At 48.5% G+C, this 16,965-nt stretch overlaps 2 protein-coding genes and 1 non-coding gene across 4 annotated transcripts in view; 2 read left to right on the top strand and 1 right to left on the bottom strand.

Moving 5' to 3' along the window:
* Chd3 (chromodomain helicase DNA binding protein 3) overlaps positions 1 to 10,879 on the top strand; it is a 57,275-nt gene extending 46,396 nt beyond the window's left edge. Inside the window, exons 25-41 of the mRNA XM_029557547.1 lie at positions 344 to 510; positions 1,032 to 1,209; positions 1,608 to 1,673; positions 2,881 to 2,966; positions 3,119 to 3,252; positions 3,776 to 3,920; positions 4,090 to 4,252; positions 4,850 to 4,971; positions 5,087 to 5,222; positions 5,330 to 5,431; positions 5,621 to 5,752; positions 6,112 to 6,220; positions 6,887 to 7,019; positions 7,269 to 7,464; positions 8,515 to 8,678; positions 8,891 to 9,017; positions 9,600 to 10,879. Of these exons, the coding sequence (XP_029413407.1) occupies positions 344 to 510; positions 1,032 to 1,209; positions 1,608 to 1,673; positions 2,881 to 2,966; positions 3,119 to 3,252; positions 3,776 to 3,920; positions 4,090 to 4,252; positions 4,850 to 4,971; positions 5,087 to 5,222; positions 5,330 to 5,431; positions 5,621 to 5,752; positions 6,112 to 6,220; positions 6,887 to 7,019; positions 7,269 to 7,464; positions 8,515 to 8,678; positions 8,891 to 9,017; positions 9,600 to 9,721 (2,282 nt within the window). The 3' untranslated portion in view covers positions 9,722 to 10,879. The remainder of the gene's footprint in view (positions 1 to 343; positions 511 to 1,031; positions 1,210 to 1,607; positions 1,674 to 2,880; positions 2,967 to 3,118; positions 3,253 to 3,775; positions 3,921 to 4,089; positions 4,253 to 4,849; positions 4,972 to 5,086; positions 5,223 to 5,329; positions 5,432 to 5,620; positions 5,753 to 6,111; positions 6,221 to 6,886; positions 7,020 to 7,268; positions 7,465 to 8,514; positions 8,679 to 8,890; positions 9,018 to 9,599) is intronic.
* Positions 3,382 to 3,518, top strand: LOC115068074. The gene has a single exon (XR_003847456.1).
* A 633-nt stretch (positions 10,880 to 11,512) lies between the features above and the next one.
* Rnf227 (ring finger protein 227) lies at positions 11,513 to 14,119 on the bottom strand. Of its 2 annotated transcripts, none has more exons than XM_008855778.3 (2): positions 13,048 to 14,119; positions 11,513 to 12,947 (listed from the first exon to the last, which is right to left on the bottom strand). In XM_008855778.3, exons 1-2 carry the CDS (start codon positions 13,550 to 13,552, stop codon positions 12,892 to 12,894), a joined length of 561 nt encoding a protein of 186 aa, XP_008854000.1. In that variant the 5' UTR covers positions 13,553 to 14,119; the 3' UTR covers positions 11,513 to 12,891. The 2 variants fall into 2 exon arrangements, with proteins under 2 accessions (XP_008854000.1, XP_029413483.1); XM_029557623.1 differs by having other exon boundaries at positions 13,158 to 14,119.
* Positions 14,120 to 16,965: the final 2,846 nt, after the last annotated feature.

The raw sequence follows: 16,965 nt of genomic DNA, 5'->3' as shown, positions 1-16,965 counted from the left end.
GATGGTGCATGCCTTTAGTCCCACCACTCAGGAGGCAGAGGCAGGTGAATCTCTGTGAGTTCAAGGCCAGCCTGGTCTACACAGTGAGTTCAGGTCAGCTGGGACTACAGGGAAACCCTGTCTCAAAAAGACCGAAAAAAAAAAACCAAAAAACAAAAAAACCTTGTGAGGAAGGTTGGCCACCTATGGAAACAAAAACTCCTTGACATGAGCTCCCAGGACATAGTGCTTCCTCCAGGCCGGTGAGAAGGATGGAGAGTGGAGCACTTCATCATTCTGGCTAGGTTGTACCTGAGTTTCTTGTTAGAACCTCAAGCCCTCTTTTGTTCCTCATCTCTGCCAGGGGAAAATAAGGAAGAGGATAGCAGTGTGATCCACTATGACAACGAAGCCATTGCTCGACTGCTGGACCGGAACCAGGATGCAACTGAGGACACTGATGTGCAGAACATGAATGAATATCTCAGCTCCTTCAAGGTGGCACAGTATGTTGTGCGAGAAGAAGACAAGGTGAGAGACTTTGAGGCCAGTCTTTCCAAGGCTGTCTCTGAAGGGACAGACAGTTAACTTTCCAAGGCCATCTCTGAAGGCAGTACCCTTCACTAGATTGTGAAGTAGGAATATTCACTTTCACTCTTATTTTTGATTTGCTTTCTCACCCTGGCCCCAGCAAAAAGCAATAGTGGGCCTCCAACAGCTTCTCATTCTAATAAAGGAGACTGGACTTTGGAGGGTGACCTAGGCATAGAAAGTTCTGGTAATCATAGGAGGGTACCCTCTGAGTCTATGGGAAGAAGATAGGGAGAAGTAAAGGAGAGATTTAGAATAGAACAAGAAAAGGGTCAAACACATTGCAGGGAAGAGGTGATAGGAGAAATGTACATGGTCCAGAAACATGGTGCAAACCTGAAAAAGAGGCTCTAGAAAAAGTGAGCAGGATCTCACTGGCCAAGGCAGGAGAGAGGGATTGTGATACAGCCAAAGGGCTAGTGAGGAAGAAGGTTGCCAACTTTTACTCTGCTGCCCTTCAGATTGAGGAGATTGAGCGTGAGATCATCAAGCAGGAGGAGAACGTGGACCCTGACTACTGGGAGAAGCTGCTGAGGCATCACTATGAGCAGCAGCAGGAAGACCTAGCCCGAAACCTAGGCAAAGGCAAGCGGGTTCGAAAGCAGGTTAACTACAATGATGCTGCTCAGGAGGATCAAGGTGAGGACTGTCCCTGACAGGAGATGAAAAGGGAAGGTGTGATGAGTAGGGCTTTGGAGGCCAGGGCTATTGAGAGGGAAAAAAGCCAAGTGGTCAGGAAGGGTCAGGAGGAACTACTCTAAGATAGATGGGTGATTTAACTGCTAGGGATTACAGAGGGATCCCAGGAGCTCACTGCCCAGAGTAGCTTTGAACAGGAGTCAGATGGCATAGCAGGGGGTACCTAGAGACTGGGGATGGCAGTGAGTACGGATGGCCCAGGATACATGACCCAGCATCCCCAGTAGGTCCAAGGTCAGGGTGGAGGTGGAAAAATAAATGTCCAAGAGGAAGAATCAGGGTCAAAAGGGCCCCAGCATGGCTACCACTGACTGGTAAGCCCTCTCTACCCCTCACAGATAACCAGTCAGAATACTCAGTGGGGTCAGAGGAGGAGGATGAAGACTTTGACGAGCGTCCTGAAGGTGGTATCTTTTCTTGACTTTCTGTCCCAGCTCTTCCCAATTCACTTATTTTCTTTAAGCCCACTATTTTTTTTCCAGCAGAATAGTTTATTAGCATAGGAAGCCTCAAATGGGAAAGCCCACTATTTTAAAAAAATATTTTATTTATTATTTTTATTTCATGTGTTTGAGTGTATTGCCTGCATGTGTGTAAGTGCACCCGTGTTCTGCAGTGCCCTCGGAGGTCAGAAGATGGTGTCAGATCCCTTGGAGCTAGAGCTAAAGATGGTTGATAACCACCATGTGGGTTCTGGGAATCGAATCCAGGTCCTCTGCAAGAGCAGTTAGTGCTCTAAACCACTGAGCCATCTCTCCAGACCCTAAACCCACTATTTTTATACAGTAAAAAATGCTTCTTTATGTGGAGCATGGTAACACACACTGGTAATCTTAACACTTGAGAATTTTTGAGACCTGCCTTATTATATAGCAAGACTGTATCTCAAAAAGAAAAATTAGAAAAAAAAGTTTCTTTGGTAGGAAAACTTCAGTTTGCAAATGGAAGGGAAGGAATGTCCATGATCTCTCCACTATTAAAATTTGGAGCATGTAACCATGTAGGAGTAGACGCTTGCAGGTCAGGGGAGGGAGATGTGGTGGTGCACACCTGCAGTTCCAGCTGCTTAGGAGGTTTAGACAGGAGGATTGCTTGAGTCCAGGAATTGGAGGCCAGCCTGGAAAATATAAACCTCATCTGAAAAGCAAATACACACCAAACAGAACAAAAACCAAACCAAACAAACAAAAAACCCAGGAAGATTACATCATTTTGCCTTCCTGAGAGTAATCTGTGTCAGATATTTGTTTTTTTTTGTTGTTGTTGTTTTGGGGTCTTTTTGAGACAGGTTTCCCTGTTGCCCCAGTAGGCCCGGAACTCACTATGTAGACCAGGCTGGCCTTGAACTCACAGAGATCTGCCTGCCTTGGCCTCCTGAGTGCTGGGATTAAAGGCATGTGCCACCACGCCTGGAGATGTTTATTCATTTTTAAATATGACATCTTTTAGACTTACTGGGTAGTAATGCTGAAAGTACATGAAAAAAAATTAGAAGGGAGCATGACACTGACTGTTCTTGTCTTCTGTATCTTATGGGAATGTATGCAAAGGAAGACTGAGGCTTACAGGGGAGGTGGTAGATCTACTAACCAGTGTTACCTGCACTTTTAGGGCGTCGGCAGTCAAAGAGGCAGCTCCGAAATGAAAAGGACAAGCCACTGCCTCCATTGCTTGCTCGAGTTGGGGGCAACATTGAGGTGAGACTTGGGCCCAGGCTCCTGTGTTTGCTCCAAGGAGAGAATGGTATGAAGTACATTGGAAATTGATGTCTGGGGCACCAAGGGTAGAAAGGATTAAGACTCAAGACTCCTGGTCATTCAGAGCTCCTGCGTCCTTGCCTTACCTTCAGGTACTGGGATTCAATACCCGACAACGGAAGGCTTTCCTTAATGCTGTGATGCGCTGGGGGATGCCACCTCAAGATGCCTTCACTACACAGTGGCTGGTGCGGGACCTGCGGGGCAAGACTGAGAAGGAGTTTAAGTGAGTACATGATTTGGGGATGAATTGAATGAGAGGCTAAGAACTTGGGGTGTTACTTTATTCCTCTTGGCTACCATATGATGTGACCTTACTCAACTGATCACCATCTTCCTACCTTATGACTACTCCAGGCTTGGTTTCCTGGGAAGTGGGCTCAGCCTCCTCCACTTCCCCTCAGCAGAGCCTACAATAGAGGGGCCAGGCCTCCTCCATGGGAGAGGTGTTTGTGGAAGGAGCCTTGCCTAGTCTGGCCTGGCCTCACACTTACAGGAGAAGCTGGTGAACAGGATGAAAAGTTGACTGATGGGGCCCAGGAACAAAGTACCAAGGCCCAGGAGATGCACAGAAGCAGATGAGAAGGAGAGGCCAATGGGAGAGTTAGGATTTTGGGGGCTGGTGGGAGTGATACATCCATGGGAGGAGTCCTGGAGGCTCCTGGGGAGTTGACATTCAGGAGTTAAGTGATCTCTGCCCCATTCCCTTCTGTGGCCTTGCAACCGTCCTTCCACCCCATGCTTTCTAGGGCCTACGTGTCTTTGTTCATGCGCCATCTGTGTGAGCCTGGGGCAGATGGATCTGAAACCTTTGCTGATGGAGTCCCTCGAGAAGGGTTGAGTCGCCAGCAAGTGCTGACCCGCATTGGAGTGATGTCTCTGGTGAAGAAGAAGGTATCAGTCTTTCCTCACTGAAACATCATACCAGCCACTTAGTCTCTGTTCTTCTGCCTTCCATCCCTGAGCTCTAGCTCAGGCTGGTATGATACAGAGGGGATTGGGGCTTCCTATGTGCTTCATGCTAGAAGCTGACCAGGCCTGTGACTATGAACCCCTTTCCCAGGTGCAAGAGTTTGAGCATATCAATGGGCGCTGGTCAATGCCCGAACTGATGCCTGATCCTAGTGCTGACTCCAAGCGCTCTTCCAGGGCTTCCTCTCCAACCAAAACATCTCCCACCACACCCGAAGCTTCTGTGACCAACAGTCCTTGCACCTCTAAACCTGGTAATTGGGAGTCAGGATGGCTGGAGAAACAAGTGCGATCAGGTGTCAGGGTGGGGAGATTTCTGCTTTTTTACCCCCCTATATTAGACTATTTGCATGATTATGTGAGATTCCTGAAGTTGGAGAACTTTATATAGAAAATAGGTTTGTTTTGGTTCATGGTTCTAGAGGTTCAAGGTCAAGTGGCTACATCTGGTGGTGGCCTTCTTGCTTGCAGAATCCTGAGATCATGCAGGATACCACATGGTGAAGGACAGGGAGCATGCATTTATATTTCATTGCCCCCTCTTCTTAAAAGTCACTAGGGCTGGGTGTGGTGGCGCACACCTTTAATCCCAGCACTCAGGAGGCAGAGGCAGGCAGATCTCTGTGAGTTCAAGGCCAGCCTGGTCTACATAGTGAGTTCCAGGACAGCTGGGGCACCCTGATGCCCTTTTTTAATCTTAATTATCCCCCCCCAAACCCCACTAGTAAACATGTAGTTGGATTAAGTTTCTACCAATTATTACCTCACACTGGGCATTAAATTTCAACACATGAACCTTTGGAGAACACTTCAGTCATAGCCAAACCATAGCATTCTGTGTTCACCCACAGCTACTCCCGCTCCAAGTGAGAAAGGAGATGGCATAAGGACACCTCTTGAGAAGGATGACACTGAAAACCCAGACGAGAAGTCAGAGAAGAATAGCAAAATTGGGGAAAAGATGGAGACAGAGGTGTGTGGACACCTAGCTCCCTCTGAGAAGAGGGAGTGGAAGGGTCTGGAGGGGTCTTGGCAGCTAGGTGCCTCAGAAACTTTGAGTTTATCTCAACTCTACTACCCTTCACCAGGTTGATTCTCCAAGCCCAGCCCCTTCCCTTGGGGAACGACTAGAAACAAGGAAGAGTCTGCTAGAGGATGAAATACCAAGGGTACCTGGGGAGATGGAGACTGAACCTGGGAACAGAGGAGACAGAGAGAAGTCTGGTGAGTGTACTGTCTTAGGGGTGTTGGGGATTAGTTTTGGAGTTCTTGCTTCAGAAATTGGGATGAGCGTGACATCCTCCTTCCTATCCCCCCATCCACTCCCACAGCCACAGAGCCAATGCCAGGAGAAAGGGGAGAGGAGAAGCCATTGGATGGACAGGAACATAGGGAGAAGCTGGAGGGGGAAACAGGGGATTTGGGCAAGAGAGGTAATGGGTGGAAGGACTGGACACCTGGGCCCCTGAGGGGATTAGGGGAGGTGGAATCTGGGGGACCACATGCCTGGGTCTTGGGTGGGTAGCTGTTGAAAAAAAGTTAGTACTATATATGTATTAAATAGTCTTGGGATTTTGGAGAAGGCTGTCTTGAGGTATGAACTTTTGCCTGGTTTGGCCTAGCAGAAGATGTAAAAGGAGACAGGGAGCTTCGACTTGGACCTCCTCGAGATGAGCCAAGGTCCAATGGACGCCGTGAGGAGAAAGTGGAGAAGCCGAGATTCATGTTCAATATTGCTGATGGTGGTTTCACAGGTGGGAGAGGTTCCTGATGCTATCTGCTCTTCACTGCCCATTTTCATGGGGTTTCCTCATTTTGCCTGAGGCTCTCTGCTACATTTAATTCCAAGTACTTTCAATGAAATGGTGTTGACAAGTGATCCTTGCTCTAAATCTTAAGTGTACTGCCAAATTCCACACTTGTCTCTAATACCAGTTAGTCTTAATCCTGATGTGAACCTGTTCAGAACTAACTTTATTCCTCACCCTTTGACCTAGCTTTTACCTACTCTTAAGGAACCTTTAGTATTCTGCCATCATTCAGTGTTGCACAGTACCTGCCTATTGGGATGAAGTGGTTCAGACCTCTGATGCTTCTGCTGTCCTCTTTGCAGAGCTTCACACACTGTGGCAGAATGAAGAGCGGGCAGCTATTTCCTCGGGGAAACTCAATGAGATCTGGCACCGAAGACATGACTATTGGCTTCTGGCTGGGATCGTCCTGTATCCTTTGAAACAAATGCAAGATGAAAAAAGGTTCTGTCAGGGCTGGAGAGATGGCTCAGCAGCTAAGAACACTGGATGTTCTTGCAGAAGACCCAGGTTTGAATCCCAGCACCCACATGGCAGCTAACAACTGTCTGTAACTCCAGTTCCAGGGGATCCAGCAGTGTCCTATGTCCTCCGTGGGCATTGCATGACACGGGTGTACTTACCTACACACAGGCAATACACACATACACATAAAATAAAAATAATAAATAAAAAATTTTAAAAATCACATTAAAAAAAAAAAAAAAGCCGGGCGTAGTGGTGTGTGCCTTTAATCCCAGCACTTGGGAGGCCAAGGCAGGCAGATCATCTCTGTGAGTTCAAGGCCAGCTGGGGCTACAGGGAGACCCTGCCTCAAAAAAAAAAAAAAAAAGACAAAAGATAAAAGACAAAAGAAAAAGGTTCTGTCAACCAGGAGAGAAGGGAACTATAGGGAAGAGAAGGGGATACAGGGAAGAGAAGGGTGAACAGAGAAGAGAAGGGGGTACAGGGAAGACAGCCCAGACAGGGTTCAGGGACTTGTGTCACATTTTGGGGAAATTTGGCCAATAGGGAGAAATGTTCATAGTCCAGTCCATTGGCTAAATTCCTTGACAGTCCACTTTCCTTCACTGGCAGCCATGGCTATGCACGGTGGCAAGATATCCAGAATGATGCTCAGTTTGCCATTATCAACGAGCCATTTAAAACTGAAGCCAATAAGGGGAACTTTCTGGAGATGAAAAATAAGTTCCTGGCCCGGAGGTTCAAGGTGGGGATAAGGGAAAGTAGCAGGGTTGAAAAAAGGCTTGGGTCAGAAGTAGTCTCGAGGCAATACTGAGGCCAAGACCCAAGTGTATCCATATGTTGGGGACTGTGGTCTGGATAAGGATTGATGTTGGGGTCACATATTGTGGAGCTGAGGTGGAGTTTTCTGGGCCAACAGCAGGGGCAGAATGGTCCTCAGTGTATGCGGGGTCCTTTTACTTAGCTCTGGGTTGGCCCCATCCTGTGCCCTCAGCTCCTGGAGCAGGCGCTGGTGATAGAGGAGCAGCTGCGGCGGGCGGCCTACCTGAACCTGTCACAGGAGCCGGCGCACCCCGCCATGGCCCTCCACGCCCGCTTCGCCGAGGCCGAGTGCCTGGCTGAGAGCCACCAGCACCTCTCCAAGGAGTCGCTGGCAGGGAACAAGCCAGCCAACGCCGTCCTGCACAAGGGTAAGGGCCGCGGTGGCCCCGCGCGGGGGAGGGCCCACAACGCTGCGTAAGTCTTCACCCCGCACCCCTTAAAAATCTTCCCACATCCCTCACCCTCTGACCCCTTTACCCTCTGACCACTCCTCTCTAACCTCTAACCCATCTCTGACCCATCCGGCACCCTTTTGGTTTTTAACTTTAGCCTTTGTCCAAGCCAGCTCTTCTGATAGTATTTACATCAGTGCCTGATAGGCTCCTGGTCCATTCATGCAGTGAGACCTCATCCTGGATAGTGGAACCACGTGGTCATACCTGTCATGATTCTGATATCCCCTAATTTGAAGCCTGGGTCTGTGTGTACACCACAAAAGTTCTTAGCTATGATCCCATAAGTCACATTCCCTTGTATCTCCTTCACCCCATGAGGTAGAAACTAATGCCATTCTGCCCTTGACTTTACCCCATTAAATTTTCCTTTGACTTTCAACCCTTTCCTCAACACCTTCTTACCTTAATAATCATAGATTAAGCCCCAACTTAACCATCTAATGCCACCTGGCATAGTGACTGGCTCCTAACCCCCCACCTTAGGCCCCTCTCCTAATTCCTTTAATCTATAATGCTGATCCTCTAACCTCCTCCCCTTATGTATTAAAACTTTGATTCCTTAAATCAGACCACCACCCACACCTCCTATTTCCTCCCCATCATCCCCAACCCCTAAACTTCCCTCTTCTAGTATGGGATGTTCTGACAACTCCCCGACCCCATGTCTTCCAATGTCTTTTCCCGCCTCTTTCCCATACTTCTTTTTCTTCTTTCTTTCCATTTGTCCTATGTGGTATCTTGGTCTTTCTCTTTTTCTGATACTTTTCACCCTCTGAGTTGCTCTCTCTCTCTTTTTTTTTCTATTGACTTTCTGTCATTTCTGTCACTTGATCTGTGGTTCTTTGATGTCTATGTCCTCTGTCTTTCTGACTGTACTTGTCCATCTGACTGTCACGTTTTCTGGCTCCATCTCTCTTTTTCCACCTTTCTCTTGGTCTTCTTTCTCTGTGGCCCGGGCCCCAGTTCTGAACCAGCTGGAGGAGTTGCTGAGCGACATGAAGGCGGACGTGACCCGCCTGCCAGCCACGCTGTCCCGAATACCCCCCATCGCAGCCCGCCTTCAGATGTCCGAGCGCAGCATCCTCAGCCGGCTGGCCAGCAAGGGCACGGAACCTCACCCCACACCGGTAACCCTCTTTCCCTCTAACTTGTTTTCCCTGTGTGCTCCTCCTGCACACACGCAAACAGTTCCATCAACACATGGAACAACAGCCTGCTAGAACAGTCTTCTCCCTTAAGTGAGTCTCCCTGCCTGTATCACAACCTCCAGTAATTCTGGAGTGTGACTTCTTTCCTCTAGACTGTGGACTAACTAACCCCAGCATGTTCTTTATTCCAGGCCTTCCCCCCGGGACCTTACGCCACACCTCCGGGGTACGGGGCGGCCTTCAGCGCCGCACCCGTAGGGGCCCTGGCCGCCGCAGGCGCCAATTACAGCCAGATGCCAGCAGGGTCCTTCATCACAGGTTAGATGGTGGTTCTGACTCCCTGCTTCTCCCTCACTTTTGCCAGACTTCATCTCTACTTCATTCCTTTGCCCTGCTTTGAACCCATCTCACTTCCTTGGAAGTAACCAATGTTAGGGAAGAGTTGTTTGGGGCTTTGTTCTACCCCTTCCTTTTTGGGCCCCTCCTCTATCCTAGTGGTCCAAAACCTCATCCGTCACTCAGGAGGCTGAAACAGGATTGCCAAGAGTTCTCGGGCCATCCTGGCCTTCTATAAGATGCTGTCTGGAAAAAAAAAAAGAACAACAAAAAAAAAAACCAAACCCAAAAGCCACACCTATCATGTGACTTTGGATATCCCACTTAAGCTTCCTCTACCTGGCTTACCTCATTTGCAAATGAATGTGATTTCAGAAGGGGTAAAGTGAGAATCAGACCCTGTCACATGGCACAAGAGAAATCTCAGGAAGAGGAGTTTATCCTAGTCTTTCCATCCTTAGTGGCAGGAAGTGACCTAGGAGTGAGGATAGGCGATTGTCAGGGAATGGTGTTTGGGGTCATATGAGGATTGACCTTTCCTTCCTTCCTTCCCTCCCCAAACAGCCACCACCAACGGCCCTCCAGTGCTGGTGAAGAAGGAGAAGGAAATGGTGGGGGCATTGGTGTCAGACGGGCTGGATCGGAAGGAGCCCCGAGCCGGGGAGGTGATTTGTATAGACGACTGACTGGATCCCAGGCCTGCCCTTCACCTAGGCCCCGTTCCCGGGGCCGACCCCCATCTCAGGCCTTGGGGTCTGCTGCCAACCCGCCACCTTCCCCACCCCTTGGGCCACCACTGGGCTAGGAGCCCCTTTGCCCCTCTATAACTCCTCTCTTCAAGAAGGGCCCCTATCTCTCTCCACCTCCACACACCTTTCCCACCAAACTTTGAAGACTGTGCTGGTGTGAAGAGGACTGGGTGGGAGATGGCTAGCAGGGCCTTCCAAGTACCTTTATCCCTCACCACCAAATATACACCACTTCCCAATAAATGATTGTTGGGAGGAAAGAGGTGGAACCTCCCCAGTCTCTTTTCCTGCATATCACCTCCACCTCTGCAAAAGTGGGGGATTTGCCTTGCCTGGCTTTTAGGAATTTCTGTGGGGAAAAAAAAACTTCAAAGAGGAGGGGAGCTTGATTATAGAGGGAAGAAAATGAGCCCTGGGAGAAAGAAGGGAAGAGGAGGGGTGGCTGCATGTTACCTTCCCCTTCCTCTCCCAAAATGGAGGGTGGAGCAGCTACAGGGGAGGGAGTCCGTTGCTGTTCAGCCTCAGAATAAAGGCGCCATTCACTGGCTCAGTTACCTCCTGTGTACCAGCATCTTGTGTTGGGAACCTTCTCCCCTCCCTAGGGACCAAGGACCACTCCCACAACAAGTTATGGTTGGGAGATACTCCTTCAAGCCAAAGAGGAGCTCCCCAACCTATTCTAGGAACCCAGGTAACCTAGAAAGGGTGGGAGAGAATACAGAGGGCCAGACATGGGGGGGGCAGAACCCCATACTGGGGCTCAGGTTTCTGGGGGACTTATATCCTCCCTCCTCAAGGCCTGGATACAGACTAAATTTGAGTAAGTCAGGCCAGGGGCCTAGTCAGGGGACTACCTTGCCTGTGGGATCAGAACAACATAGTTGATAGCAGGCTAGGGAGATGTGGGCACATTCCCCCTCCAAGGAGGGGCCAGGGAGTGGCAGTTTGCATGGGGAATCCCCCCACTTCCTCTTTGCTGCCCCTTCACTTTCTTGCTGCCCCTTTCCCAGTCTCTTCACACCCACTCCTGGTCTGTCCCAATCCCCTCTTCTGTATCAGGTTATTGGTTGTACATATAAATTATACTTTCCTTTCTGTGTGCTGTTATTTTTGGCTGGGGTGAATTCTTGTGGGGAGGTAAGGTAAGAAACATTATCTCATCTTAATTACCTGCCTATTTTGTTATCTTTCTGAATTTTTGTCTCTTGGACCATTCATTAAAAGACCTTTTTCCAACACTAGCCACCAATGTAGAGTTGGTGAAAAGCAAGGTTCCTGAGGCCACAAGATTGAAAATTGCCTTCTACCTTTAAGTTATTCTCCCAAGTGTCGGTAGAGGTCACTACAGCCCCACAGGTTCAATTCCACTATGAATCAGAATGCTTTTCTCCCCCAAAGGAACTGAGGGCAGATTGGCATACTTGCTAAAGTTTGAACTACTGGACAATCCCTTGTATTATTCAGTTATAGCCTCTCACAGGTTGAGTGAGGACAGATGCTTTGTTCTTGAGACTATTACATTAAAAAATACGAGATACTGGATTGGAGAGAGAACCCTTCCAGAGGACCTGAGTTCAGTTCCCACCACCCATGTCAGTCAGTAACTCCAGCTCCAGGGATCCGACACCCTCTTCTGGACTAGACAGATACCCAAACATACATAGCATATACTTATACAGATATACATAAAATAAAAAATAAGTTATAAGTTAAACATTTATTGAGTATATATAATACATTAACACTGCTATTGGCTCTGGAAATAGTTCTTTGGAGTTTATACTCAGAAAACATGAACTATCAGAAAATAAATATAGTGTTCACTTCAGTAGCACATATATAGAAAATAGTGGAAATAAGGCATGTTACAAGAGGTAGGCATGGGCTCCCAAAAGGGGACACTGAAACTTAAGGATAGGAAAATGACAAAATGTGGTTTAAAAAAATGAAAATTTATGCTCGGTAAGTGGATACATTATTATTTGTCCATTAAACACAAGCTTGGAGACCCCTGAAAATTGAGGTCTATTACAAGTTCACATTTTTAACTCAGAAAAATGTAACATAGTTTTCTTTAGCAATAGACTGTCACTTTAGAACTTCATAGTGTGTCATTTGTGTTTTAAATGTTCCACCCAGAAATGATGACATCTCAGAGTGATGACACCTCAGTGTCTACAATCTAGACCAGTGCTTCTTAATTTATATACACACAGATCACCTGGAATTGTGAAAATACAGTCTGAATCAGGGAGTGTGGAGTGGGATTCTAAATTCTGCACTTCTAGCAAGCTCTTAGTGACACCAATACATTAGATTCTACTGTAAGATATTTACAGGACTTTAAAATAGAACTTATGACATAATAAGTGATGTCCCATTATGAGACACAAGTTTAAAATTATGCATCTTTTTTTAGTAGTGCTAAAGAATCTGAATGTAAAGACAACACATAATATCAAAAGTTTAAATTTTGATTCCTTTAACAAATGGCACACCTACCCTTGATTAAGTCTTAAGGTCTCACATATGCCCCTTTGGACAATTTCAACCTGCCCCAGCAAAGCTGAAGAGAGAGACTGTGTGCAAGGCCCCCAATCATAGACAAGGAGGCATCTCAGTAATTTCTGGAACACAGAACTACGATGGCAAACCACCATCTGTACATAACCTGATCAGTGAGACTGACATGACATTAAAAGTCTCTTCTCTCCTGTTGTTCCTTAAAAAAAAAAAAAATCATCTCCACTGACAATGCTAAAATGGGACCTGTTGCTTACATCACAGCCTCCCTGGACAAAAGCCAAAAGCCCCTAAAAACCTATGTTTTCTTCCCACAACAAGGTAGGCTTTTCTTCTATCATTCCTGGGCCACTCCATCTTGAAAATATAATGCTGGCACAGTCGGTGGATGGGACGTTCGTCTAGAAACCTCCGTAGCTCAGAAGTAACACCTCCTTCCTAAGGTGGTCTGCCTTTTGCACAACTCCATCACACAGGTACCAATTCCAGCATCAGAGGAAGTAGTCTTGACAATCAGCCCTTTGTATTAATGCGCAAGGCTGCTGCTCCCACCTTCCTTCTGCCTTAACTCCCAGGTTCCTCGGTTACAGCGTGCAGCGGGTCACGTGGGCAATGTCCTTGACCTCTGGACAGTAGAGCACTGGAGGAAATAAGAAGGGTTAGTGGCAACAGGAGAATGCGACCTGACCCGGCGTTCTTCGGTGCGCTGTGCCCGTCATCCTCCCTAGGCCGCCCCTCACCATTGCTAGGCAACGGACGCCGCCAGCTGCGCACGGGCGCCAGAACCCTGTCCACAATCCGCCGGAGCGCGCGCCACCCGGTACTTCTAGGTCCCGCCCCCTGCTCGCACTCGACTTTCGCGTCATCGTCCTCTCCATCATCGTCCCCGCTTTCCTTGGCCAGGCTCCCCGTCTGGTGTCGTTCACGCTCAGCCTGTGCCTTTTCCTCTAATCGTGACCACAAGCCCGAGTCTAATGCTATCTCCGCGACGCCGCCGCGCGGGACCGACGAGGGCGCCCGGCAGAAAGGGCACGTGACCATGCGGCGCAGGCGCACCACGGTCCGGCCGCCTTCGCCTCGCGCAGCCAGCTCGCGCAGGCAGGCGGTGCACAGCGTGTGTCCGCAGCGGGCACGCGCCGTACCGGGCAGGCGACGGGGTGCGCGGCCCCCGAGGTTGAAGGGTCGGTAGCAGATGTTACAGTCCAGCTCTCCCCGCTCGGGAAGGGAGGGCACCCTCATCAGCATCGTGTCTGCCGTACCCCCGAGGGCGGCCTTCCAGCGGCCGGCTATGCGGACTGGACGAGAGAGCTTCTTTTGGCCTGGGCTAGCGCCTGGGGCCGGCGCCGCGGCCTCCTTCCCCCTTTAATACTGAGGCCGCGCCCTCCAGGTGTCACGCACAGGTCGGGCCGCTCCCCATAGTGGCACGCGTGGGGGCGGTGGAGGCGCGATGCTGGGAATGCGGGCGATGGCCCAGCGGGGGAGGGTGCTGGGTCTGCCCTGGGAGGACACGCTCCACCCACTGCCCCCTCCGCGAACTCCCTCACCCCAGCATAACATCACCTGTCTTTTTCCAACCTGCAAATCCCCAGTGCCCTTCTTGCGCGCAGTCACTGACACAGTCTCCGAGATCCTCTTGGGCCTGTTTGTCAGTTGCTCACACTCTTTCACAACCTCACGCAAACATACTTAATATGCCAGTGTTACTGTTGGTTCTGCCCAACCTTTATTGGGCTCCTCGATGTTAAATGGATCCTGCTGAGGCATGCATTCTGCCTTCACCTCTCTCTCTCTCTCTCTCTCTCTCTCTCTCTCTCGCTCTCTCTCTCGCTCTCGCTCTCGCTCTCGCTCTCGCTCTCTCTCTGTCAACAGGGTCTCCCAGTAGCCCCAGCTGGCCTGGAACTCGCTATGGAGACCAGACTGGCCTCGAACTCACAGAGATCCGCCTGCCTCTGCCTCCCGAGTGCTTGGGACTAAAGGCGTGCGCTACCACGCCTGGCTTCTTTTTTTTTTTAATTTTTATTATTTTAATTTTTTTATGTGTATGAATGTATTGCCTGCATGTATGCGAGTGCACCTGTGTGGTACAATGCTGCGGAAGTTAGAAGAGGGCTTCGGATTCCCCAGAAATTGGGGTTAAGGACGGTTCATAGCCACCATGTGGGTGCTGGGAATTGAACCCTGGTCCTCTGCAAGAGCAGTCAGTGCTCTTAACGGCTGAGCCATCTCCAGCCCTTCACCTCTCCTTTTTATACAAAACCTGTGTTCTTGTAAGGCTGGCTTCCCAAATTTCATCCTCCCCAACTAACATCTCAGCCTAAGGAGGCACTTAGATTCCAGGACCATGGCCTTAGGAATGCTGAGAATCATTTCCTTCCGGAGTGTCCAGGCCTGGACACCCACACACTATGATGGCTCCATTGAAGCAGTATGACTTCTGACTCAGGGGTCTGGCTTTCCCCACAGGTAAACAGGATGAGGTACTCACAACCCACATTCCCTCATGTGTAGTACCCACACCCAAGCTGCCTTCTCACCCTCTGCTTCTGGACCCAGAGCCCAGGTTGTGTTTCAGAGGGTAATACAGTTTCGATACAACTGGCTTGAGTCCAAATCCTAGCCTTCACCGGTAGTTGTGACGACATAGGCAAGTTACTTCATTTCTCTGGGCCTCAATTTCCTCATCTATAAAATGTGGATAATAATAGTAAGGATTGAAAGAGCTTGTGTATGTAAGATGCCTTAAATGGTGCCTGGTATACAGTAAACACCATGTAAGTAATAGCTATTATTATCCTTATCATCCTTGGCTCCTGGCCTATATTGTGTTCACTTTAACTTCTTGGTATCCAGTATTTTCAACACACCATCTTTTGGTTAACCCAAGATGGGTTTCTCTACAAGCATAGCATTTATTGGCTTATCAAAGGTAAGGTAGAGCCCCTTTTGTTTTTTAACGTTAGAACTGTTAAAACCTAGAAGGCAACTTTGTTTTTTCTTTTTGAGACAAGGTCTCACTGTCTAGCCCAGTCTATTCTGGCACTCACTATACATTTCAGACTCATCAAAACCCTCCTGCCTCCTGCCTCAGCCTTCAGAGCACTGGTATTATGACTTCTAAGAGGGTAATCTTTTGTGAGACCTACTACCTTTATTTTTTTAAGATTGATTTTGTTTTTAATTATGAGGGCTATGTGCACATGAGTGCAGATGATGAAATGTAGAATAGGGCCTCAAAGTCCCTGGAGCTGCGCAATGTGGGTCTTGAGAACAGAACTTCAGCCCTCCACAATAGCAGTAGATGCTCTTACCCACTGAGCCATCTCTCCAGTTTCCCCTCCCACTTTGACTCAGGGTCTCCTGTAACTCAGGCTGGCCTGGAACTTTATATATAGCACAGAATGACCTTAAACTCCTGAGCCTCCTTGCTTCCATCTCCCAAGTGCTGGGATTGCAGGTGTGTGCCATAATACTTGGTTTAGATTTACCATTATTTTCAAGCAAACATTTCAGCATTTAGGAGTTGGATTACTTTCATGCTCACTTGGGGGAACCTAGCCACTTATTCCAGTGACACTATCATAATTGAAACCTTTATTAGAATTTTTATTTGAAAAGGTATGCCTCACATTTTAAAATATCTTTAACTGTCACATGTGGTAGTAAATACCTTTAATCCTGACTCTTGGAGACAGAGGCAAACAGATCTCTATGAATTTGAGGCCAGCCTGGCCTGCACAGCAAGTTCCAGGCTAGTCAGAGTGACATAGTGAGACACTATTTCAAAAATAAAAGCTTCCAAAACTTCAATTGATGGTAAATCTTAATCTTTGTGTTTGTATCTGTCTATATGTATATGATGTGTGTGCATGTGTGTACTTGTACTAGTGTGAGTATAGTGTGGTTGTTGACATGCTAAGGCATGTGTGGAGATCAGAGGACAATCTCAGGTGTTGGTCCTCACCTTGAAGCTTGTTTTTGTTGTTGGATTTTTGGTTTGTTTGTTTTTAAGGGAGAGTCTCATTATATAGCTGTGCTGGATAGCTTTAGTGTCAACACACCTGGGTTGAGGGAGCCTCAACTGGGGAATTGCCTCCATTGAACTGGCCTGTGGCCATGTCTGTGGGGCATTTTCTTGATTGTTGAGTGATGTGGGAGGGCCCAGCCCACTGTGGGTAGTGCCACCCCTGGGCAGGTGGGCCTGTGTTGGATAAGAGAGCAAACTGAGCAGGGGCCAGGGGAGCAAGCCAGTAAGCAGCATTCCTCCATGGCCTGGGCTCCAGTTCCAGTTTCCAGGTTCCTGCCCTGAGTTCCTACCTTGGGCTCTCTGATGAACTTTGACCTGGGAGATGTAAGCTGAATAAACCCTTTCCTCCCAAACTTGGTATTGGTCAGAGTATTTTGTCACAGCAATGAAGAACAAACTAGGACAGAAATTGGTACCAGAGAGTGGGATGTTGCTGTGACAGACCTGACCTTGGTGTTTTGGGAGAACTGTGTAAGTGTTTGGAACTTTGGGCTGGAAAAGCCATTGTGTGCTCAGAGTTTGTTGAAGTGGAGCTTGGAACAGTTCTGCTGAAAAAGTTGTAGATGATGGAGGCCTGGCTTGTGAAGCTTCAAAGGGAAACGGAGACTATCAGGGCTGTTCCTGTGATATTTTG

This window comes from Nannospalax galili, unplaced genomic scaffold (genome assembly GCF_000622305.1).
Source record: "Nannospalax galili isolate Female #2095 unplaced genomic scaffold, S.galili_v1.0 scaffold146, whole genome shotgun sequence".
Taxonomy (NCBI): domain Eukaryota; kingdom Metazoa; phylum Chordata; class Mammalia; order Rodentia; family Spalacidae; genus Nannospalax; species Nannospalax galili.
The sequence above is the reverse complement of the archived record's forward strand: the minus strand, read 5'-3'. Positions and strand labels throughout refer to the sequence as shown.